The following is a 19700-nucleotide window of genomic DNA, read 5'->3' as shown; positions in this document are numbered from 1 at the left end:
AGACAAGTGATAGAGAGAATGTTTGAAATAATGGAAACGTTACCTTTGCCAAGCAATCCCCAAAGTATCCTCAGTGCCATAATGCCTGCCGTTTTGATTCATGGTCCAGTCACATATCCTCAGCTGTCAATTAAAACCTAGCAGTCAGACACGGAGCCAACAGCACAACTCACAGCTCACGTTGATATCACCACACACAGTTACTATACAAGGTCACTACAAAACAAAATCATGCATGCAGGAAAATCCTAAAGCAGAGAGCCTGGAACAAACCAAAAAATAGGCCAAACTACTATCCTACAGCTGTTTTTATCTAAACATAAAGAAATACGACACGTCGGTCATTATTAGTGATATTAGATCCTTCTACAGTTTAAAATCAATGGAAAGCAGATGCAATTAAAGAACAGTGAGCATGCCATCACACGTAATACTAGGTTTCTAATCTGACCTGGAAGCAGAGAAGAGGTTAGTTTACACATTGTGAGTCATGTCAATGGCAGTCGTTCAGCTACTGTATAGGGGAGTAGTTTCCTATAATTAGCCTGTGGGGCCAGGCGTTCCACAGGTTACATACATACATGTTGTTAGATAATATGTAGTGTTCATTCTTATTCTGCATGCAGGCTCGTTGAGGCATTTCTGTATTTTATCGCAGTCCTACTCAGGTCCAAGTATCCCCATATGGACGTGGTAGTTTTACTGTAGCTAGATGACATTGTGGCAGGGTTGCTAAACAAGGGCTGCTGTCTTGTCTCTAACGTCTTACAACAATGACACACACACACACACACACACACACACACACACACACACACACACACACACACACACACACACACACACACACAACACCCCTGAAAGACACACACACATTAACTCAAAACCACCACACACTCTCGTCCAGGCATTATACACACACACACACACACACACGTCCACAGTCCAGAAGAGGCATCTCAGCCAATACCCAGCTAAACTTGCACCTTTAGTCGACACATCCATTTGGTAGTGCATCTTGAAAAAGTGCCTTGTGTGCAATCCTCTCACCGCTGTGGCAGACTGAAGAGCTCTTACGAGGGTTTAATCATATATACGCACCACACTGAATATTCAAAACCCACTTAGGATGATCGATAACATTAGCCTTCTCTCTGAGAGCACCTGTACACAAAGCCACACAGTGGTTTTCCACAGTACATCTTGAGGTGAATGACTGATTTCCTCTAGTTGTTCTGTGTATCTTGTGTGTATCGAAAATGTGAAGGTGTCTGCCGAATTACCTAACCAACTATAAAGACAATATTTTCCTAAATCAAATAGAAACTAAAAAAACATACGCACTTGTGCGCACACACACACTAGTCTATAAAGGAGGATATAAACAGAGGCCACCACTCCATTTTTCTAAATCATATTCATTTGTTCTCCCAACACCAAGCCTCTACTCTAAGCAGACTGCATGGTTAAGTCTATACCTTACTCTTCTACTAACATCAGAGACTCGGGTGCTGCATACACCCCAGCACACCAAAACCCTACACTGCCTTTCCATCATCCAGCCCAGCCTGTTGCTCTGCTTTGACAAAGCTTCGAGCAGAGAGAACGTTCTGGCTGTGCCAGACGCTCTCCTACCACCAACAACACCACCCTCACCCCCCTCCCCACGCTCTGTGCCAGGCCTGCCAGCACTCCTCTAGGGGGGCTCGCCATCTGTCTCCCGGCACTGCCAAATCACAGTGGCAAGGGTAGGAGGGACGGGAAGACGTCGCCGGGGAACATTAGCGAAACAGATGCAGGCAGAATGGGGATTAGCAGGCTTCCTTAGATAATATCAAATGACATCTGATCACTGAACGTTCCCACAGGAATGCATAGCGGAGGAACGGTCCCTCGAGGGGTTAACCAAGGAGAAGACATGAATGGGAGATATTTTTTTCTTCACAGATTTTTTGCATAGGAATTGTTTGGAAGGGGGAGGGGTGCGGGCAGGTGGGTGGGTGTTTGGGGGGTTGGTGGGGTTGTGTGTAGAGTGCACACTGGGGACGTTGGGCGGCTGACAACACTTGGATCTCTACAGCTGCATCTTGAAATATAACCGGTGACTGCATCTCTACAGCTACGTACTGAAATATCACCATTGACTGCATCTTTACAGCTACATACTGAAATATAACCGGTGACTGCATCTCTACAGCTACATACTGAAATATAACCGGTGACTGCATCTCTACAGCTACATACTGAAATATAACCGGTGACTGCATCTCTACAGCTACATACTGAAATATAACCGGTGACTGCATCTCTACAGCTACATACTGAAATATCACCGGTGACTGCATCTCTACAGCTACATACTGAAATATAACCGGTGACTGCATCTCTACAGCTATATACTGAAATATCACCAGTGACTGCATCTGAAAGATGACACCCCAAGTCGGTGAAACTCCTCCACCTTGTGTGTCTGGTCTCTCCACCCAACCCGCCTCAGAACAACAGTCTCAAACACACAGGAGAAGTGTCAATACATCTCATAACTACCTAATAAATATCCAGAGCCGGGGTGAGATGGCAAAAACAACAAAGGGAGTATACCAATGACATTGTTTACTCCACAGTGTATAGTGGCCTAGTGCCAGTAACCACAGGACGAAAGAGCCAGCTTCTTAGGTTTAAATCATCCTGAACCACAAACAACACAGACAAAGCCTGACTAATAAAATATAAGCATGATGAATGGCTATTGTATTTCCTTCAATCTTTTCTATTCATTTCGTATTCAGCTCGCAGTGTTAGTTTAATTTAATTGAATATAATATAAATTGATATTTTACACTATCGGCCAGTGAGACAACATTGAGTACAGCTGTTTAGTGACTTATCTGAGAGAAGTAGCAGGGCAATGAAAATTGCATATTAACTCTACACACACACACTGCCCAAAATAGTCCATCCTGCTATAGAGAATCATAGCATCATTAACAAACAGCACATTTTCTGCCTGCTGTACCTTTGCCAAGCTTCAGAAAAATACAGGCCAGGCTTTGTCATTACGTTCGACAGGAACGGTAGAGAAGAGAAACCACTGATTACTATGTAGCCGCGTGCAGATGCATTCAATTAAGCGTGGTTGGAAAGCCTTGGCTTCGGACCAGCGTGTGAGTGTGTGCTTCATGAGGAGGGGCTGGTGCTCCAAGCCTCCTTTTCCACCCTCGCTGACCACGATGATCCTAACCTCACACACACTTCAGCCACCACGTGGTCACATGTGCCCAGGCGCCGGGACAACCGCTCGACGCCGACAGCACTAAACAGTCTGGCTCCGGTCTGTATCATACACTGTCTGTCTGAATATTCTGACGTACAGAATAGTATGGGAAGACAAGAAACCCACCCACTGAACCACCATACTGAACCACAACAGACAAGTCATTGAAATGTGTATTTTTGTGCACTTTCTCCCTTCTGTACTATTGATGATACAGCATACATTGGCAAGAAAACGTATGTGAACCCTTTGAAATTACCTGGATTTCTGCATAAATTGGTCATAAAATTTGATCACAACAATAGACAAACATAGTCTGCTTAAACTAATAACACAAACAATTACACATTTTCATGTCTTGTTCATGTTGAACACACCGTGTAAACATTCATAGCGCAGGGTGAAAAAAGTGTGTGAACCCTTGGATTTAATAACTGGTTGACCCTCCTTTGGCAGCAATAACCTCAACCAAACGTTTTCTGTCGTTGAGGATCAGACCTGCACAACGGTTAGGAGGAATTTTATAAAACTGCTTCAGTTCGGCAATATTCTTGGGATGTCTGGTGTGAACCGCTCTCTTGAGGTCATGCCACAGCATTTCAATCGGGTTGAGGTCAGGACTGATTGGGCCACTCCAGAAGGCGTATTTTCTTCTGTTGAAGCCATTCTGTTGTTGATTTACTTCTGTGTTTTGGGTCTTTGTGCTGTTACATCACTCAACTTCTTTTGAGTTTCAAGTGGCGGACAGATAGCCTTATATTCTCCTGCAAAATGTCTTGATAAACTTGGGAATTCATTTTTCCGTCAATGATAGCAAGCTACACCATACGCTACAGTTGGGATGAGGTTTTGATGTTGGTGTGCTGTGCCATTTTTTCTCCACACATAGTGTTGTGTGTTCCTTCCAAACAACTCAACTTTAGTTTCATCTGTCCACAGAATATTTTACCAGTAGCGCTGTGGAACAACAAGGTAATCTTTTGCGAACTTCAGACATATAGCAATGTTTTTTTTGGACAGCAGTGGCTTCTTCTGTGGTGTCCTCCCATGAACACCATTATTGTTCAGTGTTTTATGTATCGTAGACTCGTCAACAGAGATGATAGCATGTTCCAGAGATGTTTGTAAGTCTTTAGCTGACACTCTAGGATTCTTCTTAACCTCATTGAGCATTCTGAGCTGTGCTCTTGCAGTCATCTTTGCAGGATGGCCACTCCTAGGGAGAGTAGCAACAGTGCTGAACTTTCTCTACTTATAGACAATTTGTCTTACCGTGGACTGATGAACATCATGGCTTTTAGAGATACTTTTGTAACACTTTCCAGCTTTATGCAAGTCATCAATTCTTAATCTTAGGTCTTCTGAGATCTCTTTTTGTTCGAGGCATGGTTCACATCAGGCAATGCTTTTTGTGAATAGCAAACGCAAATTTTGTGAATGTTTATTATAGGGCAGGGCAGCTCTAACCAACATCTCCAATCTCGTCTCATTGATTGAACTCCAGGTTAGCTGACTACTGTCTCCAATGAGCTTTTGGAGAATTCATTAGCCCAGGGGTTCACATACTTTTTCCAACCTACACTGTGAATGTTTATAATGTGTATCCAATATAGAGAAAAATACAATAATTAGTGTGTTATTAGTTTAAGCACACTGTGTTTGTCTATTGTTGTAACTTAGATGAAGATCAGATCACATTTTATGACCAATTTATGCAAAAATCCAGGCAATTCCAAAGGGTTCACATACTTTTTCTTGCCACTGTATACATGATATTCCTCTGTGGACTGCCTTACAAAATGTGAATCAAAGCTAGACAACTGTATCACGGGACTGCTGGTCTGTTTATATGTCTGTGATGGCTGACTGACATATATAGTAGCTACATTTTAGACACTATTTGAAGTAAACAGGACCTTACACCCTCATCTATTATGCTACATCTAATGACTTTCTGCCCCATAGTGGAAATAATTAGGTAAAAGCTATTCCACAATATTACCTACATACAGTATATGGAATGGTACAAAAGGTACCCATATATCTCCCATGAGTCCCCACTAGACTATATTATGCAAGAGTCACAGGAGCGAGCACTGTCAAGAAAAGTTGATGTCTGTGATAGTGTTATTTCTCAGACTCCCCCTGAGCCAGAACATATGACACAATATGGTTTAACTCCCAGACGCAGAATGTAATATCTCCATGGACTCAGACTCCTTTTGAAGGGAGGTGGAGAGGGAGGAAGGAAAGAAAGGTAGTTGTACTGTGTCTCACCTGTTGTTGGTGAAGGAAGGCTGGATCTCTAGAGCTCAGTCCTACAAAACGATTGGCTGTGGGGGTGCCCGGGGCTGAGTAGCCTGGAAGAACACACACACGGACAGATATTACATATTATTTATCTGTATAGAAAATGTAAAGTGGTACAGTAGTGGTATAGTAGAATTGCTAGAGTAATGGTGGACAGTAGTGGTGGAACAGAGTGGTATAGTAGTAGTGGTGGACAGAAGTGGTGGTACAGTAGTGGTATAGTAGTAGTGGTACAGTAATGGTGGACAGTAGAATTGGTACAGTAATGGTATAGTAGTAGTGGTGGGTTGAAGTGGTGGTACAGTAATGGTATAGTAGTAGTGGTACAGTAATGGTATAGTAGTAGTGGTACAGTAATGGTATAGTAGTAGTGGTACTGTAATGGTATAGTAGAAGTGGTACAGTAATGGTATAGTAGTAGTGGTACAGTAATGGTATAGTAGAAGTGGTACTGTAATGGTATAGTAGTAGTGGTACAGTAATGGTATAGTAGTAGTGGTACTGTAATGGTATAGTAGAAGTGGTACAGTAATGTTATAGAAGTAGTGCTACAGTAATGGTGGACAGTAGTAGTGGTACAGTAGTAGTGGTATAGTAGTAGTGGAACAGTAATGGTGGACAGTAGAAGTGGTACAGTAATGGTATAGTAGTAGTGGTACAGTAATGGTATAGTAGAAGTGGTACAGTAATGGTATATAAGTAGTGGTACAGGAATGGTATAGTAGTAGTGGTACAGTAATGGTGGACAGTAGTAGTGGTACAGTAGTAGTGGTACAGTAGTAGTGGTACAGTAGTGGTATAGTAGTAGTGGAACAGTAATGGTGGACAGTAGTAGTGGTATAGTAGTAGTAGTACATTAATGGTGGTCAGTAGTAATGGTACAGTAGTAGTGGTAAAGTACCAGTGGTATAGTAGCAGTGGTACAGTAATGGTGGACAGTAGTAGTGGTACAGTAGTAGTGGTACAGTAATGGTGAACAGTAGTAGTGGTACAGTAGTAGTGGTACAGTAGTAGTGGTAAAGTACTAGTGGTATAGTAGTAGTGGTACAGTAATGGTGGACAGTAGTAGTGGTACAGTAGTAGTGTTACAGTAGTAGTGGTACAGTAGTAGTGGTACAGTAATGGTGGACAGTACTAGTGGTATAGTAGTAGTGGTACAGTAATGGTGGACAGTAGTAGTGGTACAGTAGTAGTGGTAAAGTTCTAGTGGTATAGTAGTAGTGGTAAATTAATGGTGGTCAGTAGTAATGGTATAGTAGTAGTGGTAAAGTACTAGTGGTATAGTAGTAGTGGTACAGTAATGGTGGACAGTAGTAGTGGTACAGTAGTAGTGGTACAGCAGTAGTGGTACAGTAATGGTGAACAGTAGTAGTGGTACAGTAGTAGTGGTACAGTAATGGTGAACTGTAGTAGTGGTACAGTAGTAGTGGTACAGTATTAGTGGTACAGTAATGGTGGACAGAAGTAGTGGTACAGTAGTGGTATAGTAGCAATAGTACAGTAGTAGTGGTACAGTAGTAGTGGTACAGCAATGGTGGACAGTAGTAGTGGTACAGTAATGGTATAGTAGTAGTGGTACAGTAATAGTGGACAGTAGTAGTGGTACAGTAGTAGTGGTAAAGAAGTGGTATAGTAGTAGTGGTACAGTAATGATGGAAAGTAGTAGTGGTATAGTAGTAGTGGAACAGTAATGGTATAGTAGTAATGGTACAGTAGTGGTGGACAGTAGTAGTGATGTAGTAGTGGCACAGTAGTAATGGTACAGTAGTGGTATAGTAGTAGTGGTACAGTAATGGTGGACAGTAGAGGTGGTACAGTAGTAGTGGTATAGTAGCAATGGTATAGTAGCGGTACAGTAGTAGTGGTACAGTAGCAGTGGTACAGTAGTAGTGGTACAGTAGTAGTGGTACAGTAGTGGTATAGTAGTAATGGTACAGTAGTGGCATAGTAGCAATGGTACAGTAGTGGTATAGTAGCAATGGTACAGTAGTGGTACAGTAGTAGTGGTACAGTAGCAATGGTACAGTAGTAGTGGTACAGTATAAGTGGTACAGTAGTAGTGATACAATAGTAGTGGTACAGTAGTGGTACAGTAGTGGTGGTACAATAGTGGTGGACAGTAGTGGTACAGTAGTAGTGGACAGTACTAGTGGTACAGTAATAATGGTACAGGAGTAGTGGTACAGTAATAATGGTACAGGAGTAGTGGTACAGCAATGGTGGACTGTAGTAGTGGTACAGTAATGGTATAGTAGTAGTGGTACAGTAATGGTGGACAGTAGTAGTGGTACAGTAGTAGTGGTAAAGAAGTGGTATAGTAGTCGTGGGACAGTAGTGGTACAGTAGTAGTGGTACAGTAGCAATGGTACAGTAGTAGTGGTACAGTAGTAGTGGTAAAGCAATGTACAGTAGTGGTATAGTAGCAATGGTACAGTAGTAGTGGTACAGTAGCAATGGTACAGTAGTAGTGGTACAGTAGTAGTGGTAAAGCAATGTACAGTAGTGGTATAGTAGCAATGGTACAGTAGTAGTGGTACAATAGCAGTGGTACAGTGGTAGTGGTACGGTAGTAGTGGTACAGTAGTGGTATAGTAGTAGAGGTATAGTAGTAGTGGTACAGTAGTGGTATAGTAGTAGTGGTATAGTATTGGTGGTACAGTAGAGGTATAGTAGTAGTGGTACAGTAGTAGTGGTACAGTAGTAGTGGTACAGTAGTGGTATAGTAGTAGAGGTATAGTAATAGTGGTAAGTAGTAGTGGTACGGTTGTAGTGGTACGGTATAGTGGTACAGTAGTGGTATAGTAGTAGAGGTATAGTAGGAGTGGTACAGTAGTGGTATAGTAGTAGTGGTATAGTATTGGTGGTACAGTAGAGGTATAGTAGTAGTGGTATAGTAGTAGTGGTACAGTAGTAGTGGTATAGTAGAGGTATAGTAGTAGTGGTAAAGTAATAGTATGGTAGTAGTGGTACAGTAGTGGTATAGTAGTATTGGTATAGTAGTAGTGGTAAAGTAGTAGGTACAGTAGGAATGGTCCAGTGGTAGTGGTATAGTAGTAGTGGTATTGTAGTAGTGGTACAGTAGTGGTATAACAGTAGTGGTACAGTAGTGGTATAACAGTAGTGGTACAGTAGTGGTATAACAGTAGTGGTATAGTAGTAGTGGTACAGTAGAGGTGGTACAGTAGTAGTGATACAGCAGTAGTGGTATAGTAGTAGTGGGACAGTTGTGGTATAGTAGTAGTGGTACAGTACTAGTGATACAGCAGTAGTGGTATAACAGTAGTGGTATAACAGTAGTGGTACAGTAGAGGTGGTACAGTATTAGTGATACAGCAGTAGTGGTATAGTAGTAGTGGTACAGTTGTGGTATAGTAGTAGTGGTATAGTAGTAGTGGTACAGTTGTGGTATAGTAGTAGTGGTATAGTAGTAGTGGTACAGTTGTGGTACAGTAGTAGTGGTATAGTAGTAGTGGTACAGTTGTGGTATAGTAGTAGTGGTATAGTAGTAGTGGTACAGTTGTGGTACAGTAGCAGTGGTATAGTAGTAGTGGTACAGTAGTGGTATAGTAGTAGTGGTACAGTAGTGGTATAGTAGTAGTGGTATAGTAGTAGTGGTACAGTAGTGGTATAGTAGTAGTGGTATAGTAGGTGGTGCAGTAGTGGTATAGTAGTGATGGACAGAGGGATTTTGCAGTGCCAGAGAGAGAAGGAAAGGAAGCTCACCATTGTACTCACCTTCTGATGTGATGGGCTTGGTGTCGGGCATGGAGAGGGAGACAGGTCGCACTGTGCCGTGGTGTGGAGAGGGGGCAAGGACCGGGGTGAAGTGGCCCTGAACCTTCCCCACCTGGCTACTGCTGTTCGGCTGTGTGTGTGGGAGGGCAGTTAGTGACACAACTCCTGTACTACTTTTATTATTATTTTATTTAATTTAACTAGGCAAGTCAGTTAAGAACAAATTCTTATTCACAATGACGGCCTAGGAACAGTGGGCAGAACAACAGAGTTTTACCTTGTCAGTTCTGGGATTCGATTTAGCAACCTTTCGGTTACTGGCCCAATGCTCTAACCACTAGGCTACCTGCGGTCACTTGACAAATGTTTTTCAACATTACAATATCCAAGGTGAGTTTTGAATACTACAACGCATTTTTACGCTGTTTACTTCAGTAAATAATTGCCTCCTCAAAGACATCGTTAAAGAAAAGTTACCAAATAAAGTGTGTTTTATGGTATTGTTTGCACAGTTCTGTAGTGTGAGGAAAATGTTGCCCTCACTTGAAAGAGAGAGGGAGAGACAGAGAGAAAGCGCGCACTTGTGTGTGCGCGCGCGAGAGAGAGAGAGAGAGAGAGAGAGGGAGAGAGAGAGAGAGAGAGAGAGAGAGAGAGAGAGAGAGAGAGAGAGAGAGAGAGAGGATTCTCTTTCAGACTGCAGGAGACGGTGTGTGGTGTACTGGGCACTGTGGCGCCCCAAGTTCAAACCTCAAATAGGCCTTTATGAAAAAGACTTGTGTCCACAGGGTTCCTTAAACATATGAATAGAATGCTTAATTAGAGTGTATTATAATCTGCATTACAGCATAAAAACATTCTGGCTGCCGTCCATGGGATTATAAGCGCTGTGTTGTTTGCCGAGACCCCCTCCTCGGCAAACACACACTCCTTCCAGCACCATGGCGGAGAGGGGCCAGTAATTCCGCCAAAAGAGAGCCGAGGCCCTGGCAACGGCAAATATTTACGACCTTCTATATTCCCTGTGGTTTTGTCTGGGGTCACAACAGTATCTCACGGCTCTCTCATCACTTTCTGCCTCGGTCACTCTCTCTCTGCACAGTGACACAAGGGTTAAGTGTGTACCCAATGTATAAAGTATTCTGACCGGTTTATCAGACGTTTCTGATACATACTGTGTTATGAGCCTCTGGAATCATATTAGTTGGCGCAATTTTCTTTGGAATATTGAGTTGGTGATTTTTACGGTGTTTATTTCACATTTGGGTTGTTCTCATATATCAAGAAGCTCTTATCCATAGATATGTATAAAATAGACTTATTTCAGAGTTCGGTCTGGATTCAGTCATTGCAGAAAGGGATTTTTTTTTTTTTATTCCAGAAAGGTGCTTTAGATTTGAACCGCAGCATATTTTGAATGGAGGGAGTTGGAACTTGACACTTGATTAAGAACCTGGCTAAGGAGTCACCCAGTGCATCTTACATCCTGTGTCAACTCCTTCCATCCAATTCTGTGCAAATCAAATGCACCACAGGAAGAGTGGTGCAGTGAAGCCACCATGTGCAATGATTGAGCTAGACTGATTATGATTATAAAGAATAGTGAATTGAAGGCTAACTGACAAAAAATGTATTAAGGACTCTCTAAAGTTCTGCACTTGCCACAAAATTCTATATTTGCCACAACCATTCATTTCAACCTACTTGAAATGCTGGGGGGAAATGAGGAGCTTTATGTTGACCCTTCCAGATGGATGTTCATAACAGCTTTACAGTTCCCTATCAATCAACACCGAAATTGTCCAGACGTTCTCAAGTGGCAAATGTTATACAGCACCAAATGAATTATTTATTTTTCTCAAGGTGAAGGACAAATATTACAATTGCCACAAAATTGGAATGAGTGAAAATATTTACGGATCAACATTTGATTGTTGTAAAAATGTCAAGGGCACAAATTGAATTGTTGTTGGAGCAGGTATTATTTTGGGCATACACAGGGACCTTTAGAAATAACTTTTTCAATTTGTCAGTGGGTTTTTCAGAGGAAATTGAACACTAAATTGATTATGAAATAAAAAAAAAAAAAATTGGTACTTGATTCAATCGTCACGTTGAAAAGTGTTCTACTGCAGAGCCAAGGTTGTCCTTCCAGTAGTTAACAAATTGTTTTTCGTAAAAAGTTTGCCAGAAATACTCCCAAACTTCACATTCAATAATTTCACTGTTCACAAACATTATCAGAGAATTAGGCCTATTGTGGAGAGAGAGATTGTGTACAGTCAATTCCTCTGGTAAATAGAAGAAGTGAAACAGGAACTGAGCCCAACCCTCCTCCTCTCCGGGGTACCACACACTCACCTGGCTGGTCTGTGGGCTGGACGGGTCATAGCTGGACACGTAGCTCTTCAGGGAGTCAGGGGGGTTGAGATGGGGCGGGTAGCGGATGGTGGGGTGGGAGAAGTAGGGTGACGGGGCGGGGGAGGATGGCAGAGGCAGAGAACTGCAGGGGGGAATGGGGGGGAGGGCTCCTCGTTGATATAACTAAGGAGAAAAGGAGAGAGGGAGAAAACAGAAAGAGGGAAACAGAGAGAGAGAGAAACAGAGAGAGAGAAACAGATAAACAGAGAGAGGGAGAAACAGAGAGAGAGAGAAACAGAGAAACAGAGAGAGAGAGAAACAGAGAAACAGAGAGAGAGAGAAACAGAGAGAGGGAGAAACAGAAAAAGAGAAACGAGGGGATAGACAGAGACACATTCAGAGAGGGAGAGAGGGAGAGAGAAACAAACTATTAAACAATACACTCATGGAAAATTAAAACTTTACACATTACAATCCCAACTAATTCAAATTAGTTTTGGGGGCGGGGTGAGGTGGATGCATCACAAAAAACAAATTCAGTACAATCACTTTCTTGTAGAGGTCACTGTAGGTCACTGAGTGAGCATGTCTAGACTTAGTACAGGTCCTTAGCCTACTCACCACTGTGTCCGATGCCTGTGAGTCCGGGGTGGTGGTGCTGGGGGAAAGTGCTCAGTCTGGGTGAGGAATCCTGCGGGGAGGTGGGGCTGAAGAGAGGCTTCTCGGGCTTCTTCATGGTGGGAGACGACAGGTCTGAAGGAGAAGACACATGCACATCTGGTCAGGGGGGTTACCTCCTGTGACGTCTTTCAAACATACTCTGATTTTGTGCATGTGATGGCAGCGACTGTATATGCTTGCCATCACTGTAATTCTACTCTTTTGACATGTTTCCCAATGTCCTTATGCAAGGTATGACAACAGAACTGAACATGGAACAGAGTGGACTCTAAGACCTAATGTTCTGTGACAGTAGCGGTTTTCCCAGCAGGGCTTATTGTCCCTCCCAGGGCCTGTCACAAGACCTTTATATTCCCACGTCTCAGACCTCAGACCATGTGTCTCCTACTCTCTAATTACCTGCATAGATTCTCTCCCTCCCTCCCTCCCTCCCTCCCTCCCTCCCTCCCTCCCTCCCTCCCTCCCTCCCCACATGGGCTCTAGTCCCTCTCTGTTCCCACAACAGGGATGAATCCATCTGAGGAGGGGAAGGTGACTCATCCCAAACCAGGAGAGGGACAAAGGCCTCAGAAATCCAGGGAATTTCCCCACTCTGAAATGTGTAAAGGAAGCAGCTTAAGTCCTAATAGCTTTTTTTAATCAACATGAGCTATTCCTCAGACAAGATGGATGCATTTGTCTTTTTTTCTTTTCTTAAACAAGTCAAAATCCTTTTAGGCTATTTTACTATGGTTTTGACTTGTTCTTATGTGGTGTAACATTCTCAAAAATATCTTCTTGACCTTTCCTAAATTGACATAATTACTCGATGGACATTTATGGAGAAAGTCCTATGATTCAGAACAACATCAACAGAATTGTGTGTAGTAAACAGTTACTGTGTTGCAACTACTCAAAATGAGCAAGAGAGGAATTTTTTTTTTTTTAATCGCTCTGGTCTGGTGGGAACTGACCATTATAAAATCATAGAATCCACCGAGAACAACACATTTTTACATGTCAAAATGATTTCAATCTGTTAGTGTTATCTCGTGTTCCACTCCTACAAATTAGAGAGGGCGTGCTCATGCCAGGGTGTCCCAGACCGACAAAAGGGCTATGAATCTATGTGTATCTAGCTGTTAAATACACCACCGGGTTAGTGTGAGGAGACAGAATTAACTAAAGACTGCAGATTTAGTCGGAGCATTCGATATGAAGAACTGATATCTTCATCAGTGCTAACAGCTGTTTGTCATCAAAATGTAAAGGGAATGGCTAGGCGTACATAATTCCACAACTGTACAGTAAAAGCCATTTCAGAGAGTTTACTTTAGAGGACAAAAAGCATGACGGAATTACACCTATTCCTTGCAGTGTAAAAGGGTTTCGTCGGGCTAGCCATGGAAAAGAAATGACTAATTGGCACTTTGAACGGCCTCATATGGGTTTAATATCAATCCACTTCTTTTTTGATTCCCTCTTTACAGAGTAATCGTTCTCTCGTGAATTTTCTGCCCTCTCCTCTTCTCCCTAGCCGTAACATAGCAGCATGCGTTAACCCGATACTGTAAGGTATAAACAAAAACCAGCTAGCACATTTGGTTTCTTGGAAGTTGCGAGAACGTACGTTTTTGGTTTCCCATTGGTTCTGGGAACAAAGCCATACGTTTTCGGACCGGTAAAACTGAAACGTAGCCTGTTCTGGGAATGTACATTTTTAGGTTGCAGGGAGGTTCTGAGAACGTTTTACTATGGTTCCCTAAAGTTTTCCTAGGAGATTTTACTAATGTTCTGGGAACGGAAGTTATAGGTTATTAACTATTATTATTATAAGTTATTAAATAATGTCCTGAGAACATGTTTCAATAAGACTTTTAATCACACTGCTAGCTTAGTTTAGGTTAACTGTTTTGAACTCCAAGCGCAGATAGGACACTTGGAAATTAATTTGCTTAGGCATGAATCATGATTCGAACCTATGATCTTCTGTTCTCTATCAATGGAATTAGTCCACTGCACCACCAGAATTGAGGCCGCATGCCATGTTTTATTAACTCATACAAAGCTGCTAATTTTAGTCTATTCAAACAAGCACTCACTAAGATCTGGTGTGGCCAATTAGTGCGGGTGGCCAACACACCCGAACACACTTAACAAGCTAGAGGATAGAGAGAACATTCTTCGAACGTTCTTTGAAAATTACTTTTTTTTTAATGGAAATTTTCTGAACATTCTGAGAACATTAATTTAAATAGAACCATCAGGAAACCTGCAGAAAACGTTTTACTGAAGTACCGAAATTCCCATCAGAGATACATACAGTGTGTGTACAAAACATTAGGAACACCAGCTCTTTCCATGACATACAGTAGATTGATTTCTTTATTTTTGATTTGATTTCTTTAATCCCTTATTGATTTCACCTGTTAAATCCACCATCAGTGAAGATAGATGTCAACCGTAGAAACTTGAATGAGGATTCTACTATTAAGGAGGGGCTCATGAGATCTGTTTGAGTCAGTGGTCTGACAGAGTGTCTCAGGCTCGTGACGAGCGCTCCCGACAGAGTTAGCTCTCGTTCCAGTGCTTTTCTTCAGACATTATTGATGTTTTCTGCAACCTCTTGGTGTTAGGGGGCAGTATTTTCATTTTTGGAAAAAAAATGTTCCCGTTTTAAACGGGATATTTTGTCAAGAAAAGATGCTAGAATATGCATATAATTGACAGCTTTGGATAGTAAACACTTTAACGTTTCCAAACTGTAAAGATATTGTCTGTGAGTATAACAGAACTGATGTTGCAGGCGAAAGCCTGAGAAAAATCCAATCCGGAAGTGCCCCAGGTTTTGAAAGCGCTGCGTTCCAATGACTCCCTATTCAGCTCTGAATGTACCATCAACGAGCTTACGCTTTCTACGTATTCCCCAAGGTGTCTACAGCATTGTGACGTAGTTTTACGCATTTCTGTTGAAGAATAGCCGTAGGCGGCCACATTTTATAAGTGGTCACATGGTGGCTCCGAGAGAGATTCTCGCGTAAAATACAGAGGTAGCCATTACTCCAATCGGTCCTAGTGAAAAACGAATTGTCCCAACGGATATATTATCGAATAGATATTAGAAAAACACCTTGAGGATGGATTCTAAACAACGTTTGCCATGTTTCTGTCAATATTATGGAGCTAATTTGGAATATTTTTCGCCGTTGTGGTGACCGCAATTTCCGGGCGATTTCTTAGCCAAACGTGAAGAACAAATGGAGCTATTTCGCCTACAATCATAATATTTTGAGAAAAAATGTACTTTGGCTGTCTACCTGGGAGTCTCGTGAGTGAAAACATCCAAAGTTTATCAAAGGTTAATGATTTCATTTGATTGCTTTTCTGATTTCCGTGACAAGATTGCCTGCTGCTAGCAAGGCATAATGCTATGCTAGGCTATGATAAACTTACACAAATGCTTGTCTAGCGTTGGCTGTAAAGCATATTTTGAAAATCTGAGATGACAGGGTGATTAACAAAAGGCTAAGCTGTGTTCCAATATATTTCCCTTGTGATTTTCATGAATATGAAGATTTTCTAGGAAGATTTATGTCCGTTGCGTTATGCTAATTAGTGTCAGATGATGACAACGGTCCGTTCACGGGATGGGGTGTCACTACAGGTTAAAAACAGCCTAAAGATTGATTCCATACATCGTTTGACATGTTTCTAAAGGGCTGTAACTGAACTTTTTGAGTTTTTGTCTGGACGAAGTGCCTGCGCCTCATGAAGATGGATTACTGGGCTGAACACGCTAACAACAAGTGGCTATTTGGACATAAATGATAGACTTTATGGAACTTTATGGAACAAATCAGTCATTTATTGTCGAACTGGGATTCCTGGGAGTGCCTTCTGATGAAGATCATCAAAGGTAAGTGAATATTTATGGTGTTATTTCTAACTTCTGTTGACTCCAAAATGGCAGATATTTCTCTGGCTGGATTGGGCTCTGAGCGCCGTTCTCAGATTATGCTTTTTACATAAAGTTTTTAAAAAAATCTGATACAGCAATTGCATTAAATAAGGATTTTTAAGCCTTTAGACAATTGAGCAATGGATTGTATATATATATATATTTTTTTTAATTTTACCTTTATTTAACTAGGCAAGTCAGTTAAGAACAAATTCTTATTTTCAATGACAGCCTAGGAACAGTGGGTTAACTGCCTGTTCAGGGGCAGAACGACAGATTTGTACCTTGTCAGCTCGGGGTTTGAACTTGCAACCTTCCGGTTACTAGTCCAACGCTCTAACCACTAGGCTACGCTGCCGCCCCGTGTGTCATACAGAGGATGCAAGACAAAATATTTAAGTGCCTTTGAACGGGGTATGGTAGTAGGTGCCAGGCACACTAGTTTGTTTCAAGAACTGCAACGATGCTGGGGTATTCCACACTCAACAGTTTCCTGTGTGTACCAAGAATGGTCCACCACCCAAAGGACATCCAGCCAACTTGACACAACTGTGGGAAGCCCCGGGCCAGCATCCCTGTGAAACGTATGGTTCTCAGAACGTTATGTGCTAGCTGGGTATCCTGCACTGTTCCCAGAAAGTTGCGGGAAGGTTGTATGCAAAATAACCATAGGACAACCACGCTCTCACCAAGATCTAAGAAACATATGTTTCTCAGAACGTTATGTGTTAGCTGGGAAAACAGCATGAGAAGGAAGGGAAAGAACTAGATCAAATCCCATAGAAAGATCGTTTAAAGAAGCGAGGGGGGAAAAACAACTCTGTTGGATGTTGGAACCTTCTGTACTCTACGCGTTTATCTGTCGTAGTGTAGTGAGACGAGAGGCGTCCCTCTCCCTTCCAACCCTAGGGCTTAAGGGTAGTGTGTCTGTGTGTGTGTTGGGGGAGAACAATCCGGAAATACAGGACAGTGAGTGCTTAATTAAAAACGCTATGGGCTCTGCCCTGCACCACGAGACCAGGTAATGAGACATACTGTACACCCCTCCCTGGAGGATCACACACACACCTTTTTTCTCTCTCTCTCTCTCTCTCTCTCTCTCTTTCTCCCTCCCTCTCTCTCCTGCTTGCTGCCTGTCACTATAGTGGCGTTATCAAGGCTAGGCGTGGGACGGCCCGCCAACTGGGCTTGCCACCTGTTGAGTCAGACAGCTCCTCTGAGACCTAGCTTCTTATCCGAGTCGGTTTCAAACGGGAGACCGCCGCACCTGCCTGCCCATCGTTCTCTCTCTCTCTCTCTCTCTCTCTCTTTCTCCCTCTGACACACAAACATGTTCCGGGATATGCACACATACACCTGTTCACCCTAGCGTAACCCCTTCACTCTCGCAGCCTAACAACACAACAAGTTTATAAATAAAGTCTGCTCACAGCTACAATTGCTACAACTCCCACTAGCATTTTCTCATTCTCACTTTTTTTTTAAAATGTTGAGCTTCCGGCACCTGGTATTCCCAGGCGGGCTCCCATCCCAGTACTAACCAGGCCAAACCCTTAACAGGTGTGTTCAGGGTAGTCTGGCCACAAGCATATTATTTAAATCCCATTTTCTCCCTGAATTAGGTCCCTTGGCTCATCTCTGCAACTCCTCAATGGACTCGGGAGAGGCGAAGTTCGAGTCATGCGTCCTCCGAAACACACTTCTCACTTAACCCGGATGTCAGCCACACCAATGTGTCGGAGGAAACACTGTTCGACTGACGACCGGAATCAGCTTGCAGGTGCCCGGCCATGTCACAAGGAGTCGCTAGAGCACGATGAGTCCACCGGCCAAACCCTCACCTACCCCGGATGGTGCAGGGCCAATTGCGCAACGTCCTATGGGCTCCCGGCCACGGCCGATTGTGACACAGCCTGGGATCGAACCTCAAGCTGTAGTGGCTCCTCAGCGCTGCGGTGTAATGTCTTTGACCGCTGCGCCATCCAGGACTATAATGCTCACTTTCATTGGTGCAACAACTGCATTCCACAATAGAATCGCTACCACACCGAAAATCCCACTCATTTCGCTTCAACACTGCAACTCTTAGTGAGAAAACAGGAAGCAATAAGGAAGCGACCAAACTATCAGAGAACTCAACAACCCTCCAAACCAGTTTACAGTATCAACAGGGGGGTGTTCTTATGAGTTCACTCATTAAATAGAGCTTGATTTCCTGTCAAGGATACCATTACTCACAAGCATGTTTTTTCAAAGCATTCGGAAAAGAACTATACTGCCAAAATATAAACGCAACATGGAAAGTGTTGGTCCCATGTTTCATGAGCTAAAATAAAAGAACCCAGAAATGTTCCATTGAACAAACAGCTTATTTCTCTCAAATTTTCTGCCCAAATTTGTTTACATCCCTGTTAGTGAGCATTTCTCCTTTGCCAAGATAATCCATCCACGTGCAGGTTTGGTATATCAAGAAGCTGATTAAACAGAATAATCATTACAGAGATGCACCTTGTGCTGGGGACAATAATACGCCAATCTAAAATGTGCAGTTAAAATGAGTAAAACAAGTTTATATTTTGGGTTCTGAAGGGGTACGACAGTTGAATTAAGCTAAGGAGGTACCTACTATATAAGTTATATCCTTTGAGAATTAATGGGTATATATCATGTGAATTTAAACATAAAAATGGATGTAGCAACTGCTGATTGCCCCTTTAAGTTTAGCTCATTGAATGTTTTACTGTAAATCACAGCGGGGGAAAAAACAATCCATCCCTATTTATCTTGGTTTACGACAGAGTATTTGCATATATTTAGCATGTAGCCTTTTATGACAATGTAATCATAAGGTTTGGTGTTTACGGTCTGACCTGAGGCTAGCATGTTATCACGTGTCATTACATCAACAGCCAAGTTGAATGGGCTCACATCGAGGGAACAAGGTGCCATATCATTTCATACACATACTGTAACCGCTCGCTGTGGAGTCCAGGGGCAATGATAACATTGGGAACATCTTGACAGTCGAAGAGTGACACTGAGACTGTGTTGTGTGTAGCCTACATGACCCACCACAGATTATGGTGGGGCTGCTTCTGCTCCACAAAGAGTCAGGACAGATATTGAATAATGTGTAATCTGTATTGTATTGAATTGTATTGTATTTCATTGTATTGTATTTCTGAGGGAATGATATTTGCTTAGCTGCAGTAATAATGTCTGATTATAAATTCCTACAATGCAGAAGTTTTGGTAGATTAGGGATCATGTTCCCCCAACCTAGATTAGTCAATTATCTTGAAGTGTTCTGTTTTGAGAACATTCCATTTTTCCGATTTAGGAATCTAGAACCTTGCTATTGAAAACATTCCCCGTGCAGCTTCTGTAAACCTCCTACAGTGTCAC

The 19700-nt window shown here is 42.4% G+C and overlaps 1 protein-coding gene across 1 annotated transcript in view; it reads right to left on the bottom strand.

Moving 5' to 3' along the window:
- LOC112214887 (nuclear factor 1 B-type-like) overlaps positions 1–19700 on the bottom strand; it is an 87285-nt gene that overhangs the window by 8883 nt on the left and 58702 nt on the right. Inside the window, 6 exon segments of the mRNA XM_042298371.1 lie at positions 44–123; positions 5552–5634; positions 9320–9449; positions 11678–11798; positions 11800–11860; positions 12299–12430. Of these exon segments, the coding sequence (XP_042154305.1) occupies positions 44–123; positions 5552–5634; positions 9320–9449; positions 11678–11798; positions 11800–11860; positions 12299–12430 (607 nt within the window).

Source organism: Oncorhynchus tshawytscha, linkage group LG15 (genome assembly GCF_018296145.1).
Source record: "Oncorhynchus tshawytscha isolate Ot180627B linkage group LG15, Otsh_v2.0, whole genome shotgun sequence".
Taxonomy (NCBI): domain Eukaryota; kingdom Metazoa; phylum Chordata; class Actinopteri; order Salmoniformes; family Salmonidae; genus Oncorhynchus; species Oncorhynchus tshawytscha.
The sequence above is the reverse complement of the archived record's forward strand: the minus strand, read 5'-3'. Positions and strand labels throughout refer to the sequence as shown.